The following is a 7085-nucleotide window of genomic DNA, read 5'->3' as shown; positions in this document are numbered from 1 at the left end:
AATTAGTGCAAAACTAAACCAAATGAACGCGAGAAGGGGTATCAAGCGTTATACAGGCGTATTGATCAGCATAATGTTTCTTATTGGCGAAATAAATCCATACAAACAGTAGAGTCATAATCAGGTGATTATAGGAAATAACGATTTAGGGCCAGGCAACAAGCCCGAACTCGGTCGGCTGCAAGGTGCGTTCATCCGGGTACTTGGTAACCAACAACAATCAATATGGCCGCCTGCGTGGAAAATCTCAGCTGAGCGTTCTGCAAAACTGTGAAAACTCACACAAAACTTGAAGAACTTTCCAAAAACTTCAGAGAAATTACTTTTGTTATGCTTAAAGACTGACAACCTGCACGATGGATGAAAGACACTGGTGGATAGCTGGGAAAATCCAAGAAAGTTTTAAAATCGGCGGCTATGACAACCCAACGTTGTTGGAGGATTTTATGTGTGAAGAATCGACGCTCAACAAAATAAATAAGTTTCTTAGAGCCGGCGGACCCTGTAGATTGTTTCTGTTTTGCGAAAGACCAGAATCAGGCGTGTTGTCAACTAGAGAATTACATGTGACAGGAAATCTTGCTTCGTTGAAAGATGTCGATCTTGACGGAGTCAATATTTTGTATTTCTTACGAAATAGCACCGAAAAAGATGTCGATGCAACACATATGGAGAGGGACATATTTTGTGGAGAACTCAAACACAATGCAATCGAAACACTTGGCTCTCTCCTGTCGGATATCTACATTCCCTTGGTTAAAGCACAGAAAGACTGGGGCCAAACGACAGAGGAAAATCAATCAGGGCTTGTTCATAGTATGGACAAATTCGTGACAGCCTTGAATGAGACGGCAGCATCAATGCACACATCAAAACAATGGGTATGAAATAATTTTGATTGGTTATGTTTTCATTTTGTCACAACGTTAATTTTGCACACCCTTCAGGAGTAATGCCCATAGTGTTCATATTATTACTGAATGCCAGACTTCAGGGATTTGTCCAGACAAGTGCAAAGACAGCACAAGTAAAATTCTAAATGTGTTATCAGTGATGGGTATTCAATGCATATTTACCGAAAAGTAAGAGAAAAATATTTGACAAATCAACAACAAAATATCAGAAATGATATGTTAAGATTGTTTTAAAAATAAATTGGATGACAATAATTTGTCAAAAGAATGGAAAAATGTTAAAAGTCAACAATAAATATATAAAAAGCACTCCTAGTAAGCCCAAAGTATGTTTTTATCTTTTGGCTACAAGTAAAGAACATATTTCTAAGTTTGGCATTATGGCCCTTATGATCTCCAAATAGATTCTGGGCACAGAGTGTGGGGAAAATGTGCGGACTACGTAACTTCTGTTAGTCACCATGAATATGCAGATGATTTAGTTCAGGTCGATAGAGAAAGTTTCCTTATGGAACTGTAGGTTATATCGTTTTCCATTGATAGATGGGGGTAAGGCAATTTTAAAAAAGATGCCAGAAGTAAGTATCAACTAGTTTATAATTCCTTACTTACAGCAGACGGAACATTCCGAGGAAATTGTTTATGAAGCGAGCACTTCCTGGTTACTGATTTGCATTAATAGACAGCCGCTAAGAGGCGTGTCCCATGTGAACTAAGGAAAATCACAAATGCCGTGACACGATGAATGCCGCGGTATCACCGTACACAGGGTCCGAGTGTGACTCTGTATTATTGCAAGCTCTATATTATCGCAGTATTGGAAAGTCTTATAATCCACACTGCTTGTCGACTGTTGACTTATGCAAATCTAAGCATGATATATAATCGCTTGATCAAATACTGTACAGGACAGTATGCCACGTCTACTCGTAAATAAAAGTGTTAACTATTTTATAATAATTTCTGGAATGTTTTTGAAGTGGAATTACCCATACCTTCATTCAAAATTGGTTAGAAAAGAACCCAGTTGTTTGGACGATGTCCATTGACCCAACCTAGATCGTATGCTTACTAATCATGCATGATTCAAAACAGGAAGTAATGTAAAGCACATATTCCACATGTATCACACCACAATGTAGCGATACCATGAAAATGAGTTGCCTGCCCTTGAACATGTTGAGTTGCTAATGGCAGATACTTTCTTTACCAATCTTGCTGAAGAAAATCAGTTTTGATAAATCCTATTTGATGTGTCATAAATAACAAGAAACGTTTTGCGTATGACATTTTGAATAGGTTAGTAAGCGTATGCCATTATGATCTCTTATAAATTAACTAACTGAATGCAATGTTAAAAACACTCTGATTTCTAGAAAATAAGATTTTATTTAAGATCCAAATTCTCAACAAAATATAGACTTGCCTGCTAAGGGCATTTGAAATCCTAGATAAATCCCTGCCACATACCATATTGTGCTATAAGTGTCCTTCTAACCTACACGTCACTATATGGCTGAAATATTGCTGATGTGACTTTAAATATTAACTCATTCACTCACTTCTAACTTACACAATGTTACACATGTTACAAAATTACTTTTGTATGTAAAATATTTATTTGTTTCTGTTCATAATAATTCAATATAAATCTCCTTTTCTTTTGCAGATGTTGAAACAACCAGAGAATGTTGTACTTAATGACTTCAAACAACAGAGAGCCGCTGCGCTTGACCCCATCATAATTGGTCAGTATGAGGAACTGGTCACGGAATGGATGACGACCATCGAGGCGATACTGACTGACACATCTGATGAAAGGTTTGTTCTCAAGAATTGCACTACTTGTATGTTCATATCCAACAATTCTGTTTCATCATGTTGACACAGGAAAATATTTCCCAGATAGAATATTTAGCACCTCATCATGGGCTTATGCTAGGCCAAGATATGAGGTTTTTTACTGTATATGTATTCTCAGCAGGAATATTGGCTACAAATAGATTCTTTTGACAGTTTGAAAAAAGATATCAAAGTACTAACTAAACCGGGGCATGGGTGGCCCAGTTGTCTAAGGCGTCGCGATTCGTTGTGCAGAGTTGCATCCCTTGGGCACGCCAGAAACCTATGATTGTGGGTTTGAATCCCAGTTCGCCCTGATTATGTTTCTAGGTTTGTCAGCACCATACCCGTGCTCGTGGGTTACACCGAAGTGGTAAACGTCTGAGACCTGCATCACTTCGGGCTATCCTCCCACATTAAGCTGACACGCCGCAATATAACTGGTATACTGTTAAAAGTGGCGTTAAACCCAACTCACTCACTCACTCACTCACTAAACTCTCATGATTGGATTATCTGGACCTATTCTAATATTAGTAATAATATGGATCATCATATCATTTAGCTGTGTCAAATGTCATTTTCTAAATTCTTTATGTTGAAATTCAATTGAATAGAGCATTGCAAGCCCGTTTTTACACATTTGGTTCTGTATTTGTTGTCAAGAAAGTGTAAACTTTTCCTGAGAAAGTCTCCTGAGTTTTTGCATTATCATAATCAACTAAAAAAGGTCAGGTTTTCCTTTAGTCCTCATTTTTGAATACAGGAACGTAAATCTTCCCCTTTTGACATTAGGACAAAGACCCCTTGACTGTCATGCTAAATTTCAAACACTGTAAATTGATACATGTATTTTGAGAGATTTTCAGTATCTTTGTAACTGAGATTTTGAATGATCAGAATGAATCCAATTTGTGTGTCTCTTGCCTCAGGTTCCTGGACCCCAATGCCGGCCCTATGTCTGAACTCGAGCGCTGGAAGCGTCGACAGCGTCTGTTGACCAGTGTGACGGAACAGCTCAAGAGCAAGGAATGTAAGGCTGTTATTGGGGTTCTCATCACCGCCAAGTCAAGGCTTCTCAAGAAGTGGAAAACAGTGGATGCAAGGTAAGACAACGTTTCAGTAGTGTTTCCCAAACAACCAGTTCCAGTTATGTTTTAAGTTCAACCTTTGCATGAATGTTTCTTCTTATGATGTGACCGCCTCCGTGGTCTAATGGTAGAGCGTCCACCCGGAGAGCGTAAGGTCTGGGGTTCGATCCCTGGCCGCGTCATACCAAAAGACGTTAAAAGATGGTACTTGTTGTTACCCTGTCTGGCACTTGGCATTAAGGGTCTAGAACAAAAAATGGTCGGCTCGGAGTCAGCCTGAGTCGGGTATTCATGTTAAACTGCGGCATGGTATCTCAGTGAGCTAGCACTATAAATCGGCATCAGTCCAGACTAGTACAAGCAGCCACACGCACATGTGCATGCAAGTCACTATATAAGTGCAATAATCTTAAACCCCATTTCACCTGACCTGTTAATCTTGATGTTACACATGGCTTTATCCCTTGCAGTATCACAGACGCAATGAATGACACCAAGGACAAAGTAAAATACCTCGACTCCTTGCGCCGCTACTTTGATCAGCTGTACACTGAAGCCACCCCCCATTCCATAATGAACTCTGCCATACCAGGGCTGACCAATGGCATCAAGCAGATGGACTCCATCTCCAGATACTATGGGAGGACAGGCTTTCTTGGTGTCATTCTCACAAAGGTAATTGTTGCATGATCAAAGTTTGGATGTTCATTTATTTACATGATCCTATCTGACTCCAAACACATACCATGTTAATTGGATCCTATTGAAAACCATCTTCCCGAGGCAAGAGAGTCAACAGACTAAAAAAGTCCCGTTCCCACCCTTGCCGAACTAGGCTGGAATTATGGAACTGAAGTATTTGCTGGAGTGAGCCGTAGAGAACAAACAAAGTGAAAAATGTTGATTTAACTGGACAGGTTGCACAAGTCGAAATACAGTCAAGTCTCGTTAATCCGACATCGTTGGTTGCACATGATTGTGTCGGATTAACGAGTATGTCGGATTAAATTAAATTAAGTGATTTGTGATCGAAAATCGGACGTCCTCACGATAGATAATAACCGTGTGTACCTTGTAATAAAATCATTAAAAACGAAATATTTATATTGTTATGTTGTTTATTCATTCATTCCTTAATTTATAATTAATGACATTGCAAAATTAATAATAATTTTCCCATTTATACATAACAATAGAGACATTACTCACTGAATTTATCACATCAACAACACACGTTTCCTCGTGTAAATGCAAGTGCTACTGTCTTAACAACTTGCTTCATCTACTTAAAATAGTCTGTATGAAAAAAATAATTAAGTTTGTTTGGCCTCATAAAGAAATATTAGTACATTATTAGCAGAAATAGGAAAAGAGCTTAATAGCAATGTCTGTTGTTTTTTATTGTTCTGATCAGTATGTTGTATTGTATTATTTTTCAGGTGACAAACCAGCTTGTCCTGGCCTGTAAGGAACACATCAAGGGCTGCACCATCAACATGCTGGACGATACTGATGACCTGTGGCGTCGAGTGACAGATGAGGTCCAGCAGAGAGACACACTGCCCACTACAGACCCCCAGCAGAGGCTTCTCCGTAGTCAGGTGGAGTCCAAACTCAGGGTGAGTTCAAGCTGCTGATGGGGATGGTGGGGTAGTTCAAGCATTATCATAAAAACCTAGCTCACTCTCTCATGTTGCTGAGGGGCGGTCGGGTAGCCTGGTGGTTAAAGCGTTAGCTCGACATGCTGAAGACCCGACATGGTTCGATTCCATTCCCGACATGGGTACAATGTGTGAAGCCCATTTCTGGAGTCCCCTGCTGAATATTGCTGGAATATTGCTAACAGCAACGTAAAACCATACTTGCTCGCCCACCCACCCACTGAACCACTCACTCACTCACTCACTCATGTTGCTGATGGTGGTGGTGGGGTCACCATCAGTTGAAGCATTTTCATAAAAAAACGGGCTATCTGACTCATGTTGCTGAGGAAAAATTAGCAGGCAATTTGGGATATGCCCTTTTTATTTTAATGTTTTTTGTCCAGACTAACCTTGAAATTTTATCTATTACTATCTATAATCTATCTTTATGTCAAATTAATGATATATATCACAGACATTAAGGGAAGCATCTCAGTGTCAAGGCTGTGTTGTCTAGATTTGTTTCAAGCACTTCAGCCTCCTGATATGGGGATACATAAATATGATCTAAATCTGCTTATTCTGTAGGGTCCCCGTGGCAAGAGCAAAGAGCTGAAGGACATCGGTGTGCAGGACAGCAGCCTGTTTGGACGTCTCCGTGCCTGCTTGATGCTGCAGAGTTTTTATAGAGAGGCTTTCCGCTCACTGCGCGACTCACTCGGAACTACCAACAACCTCTCTCACTTCTCATCTGTCAGTAGTTTCGCTCAAGTCACAAGTCTTGTGGCCAGGTAAGCATGACACTTTTCGGACAAGGCTTGTCTTGAGAGATAAATAATAGGCTGAAGTCCTGGTGAATTTGGCATTTGACCCATTCTTTGGTCTTCAAAGGTGCTGGACAAAGATTGTGGACAATTGACATAGCAATAATGTCGTAATCATTTATTGCTGAGATCAGAAATGAGGGGCCAGTAGCATAATTATTGTGTTTGGAACAAGTGCAGCAAGTGTGTTTAGGAGATGCTTTAATAAGATAGTGGTCAGTGATAATGCCCTTGTAATGTTAAAACAATTTGAAAATTTGCACTAGTCTGCAGGAATTTGTACTAGCCCCAGGCTAGCAGGCTAGTGTTAAGTTCAAACCCTTGGTTAGTGTTAGTCTTGGAAATACAGGTATATCCTTCATTCAAGTTGTTTTAAGATAGGGGCCATCATAGCAACTGATAGTATTTCATAGTGTGTTAATCTGGCCAGTGAATATCCTGTGAGTGTATCAGCGAGTTCTGGCTCATATCCCATCTTGATATCACTTTCTGTTAACTGTATAATCAAAGCAGAGGAAAATTAATCCTTTGACTTCTGTATTCAGAACCAAACCATCTGCCACAAGTGGTCTGTCTCGACTGGGTGGTGGTCCGAGCTACTCCCCCTCCAAGAGAACTGTCTCTCTGCTGAGCGACCACCTCAGTCATGGCGTGCCCCTTGCGGATGAGGATGCCATCATGTGCCACATGGACAACTTCTGCAGCAGGATCAGGCAGTTTGTTGACGTCGTCAATACCATGTCACAGTTCACAAAGTAAGGACAGTTATGT

General features: G+C 40.1%; 1 protein-coding gene across 1 annotated transcript in view; it reads left to right on the top strand.

The window, feature by feature from the left end:
• Nucleotides 1-220: 220 nt before the first annotated feature.
• LOC124126385 (dynein axonemal heavy chain 5-like) overlaps nt 221-7085 on the top strand; it is a 116072-nt gene continuing 109207 nt past the window's right edge. Inside the window, exons 1-7 of the mRNA XM_048384623.1 lie at nt 221-881; nt 2584-2735; nt 3689-3862; nt 4318-4522; nt 5287-5466; nt 6079-6281; nt 6860-7069. Coding sequence (XP_048240580.1) covers nt 357-881; nt 2584-2735; nt 3689-3862; nt 4318-4522; nt 5287-5466; nt 6079-6281; nt 6860-7069 — 1649 coding nt within the window. The 5' untranslated portion in view covers nt 221-356. The remainder of the gene's footprint in view (nt 882-2583; nt 2736-3688; nt 3863-4317; nt 4523-5286; nt 5467-6078; nt 6282-6859; nt 7070-7085) is intronic.

This window comes from Haliotis rufescens, unplaced genomic scaffold (genome assembly GCF_023055435.1).
Source record: "Haliotis rufescens isolate VD_foot unplaced genomic scaffold, xgHalRufe1.0.p SCAF_5, whole genome shotgun sequence".
NCBI lineage: Eukaryota > Metazoa > Mollusca > Gastropoda > Lepetellida > Haliotidae > Haliotis > Haliotis rufescens.
The sequence above is the reverse complement of the archived record's forward strand: the minus strand, read 5'-3'. Positions and strand labels throughout refer to the sequence as shown.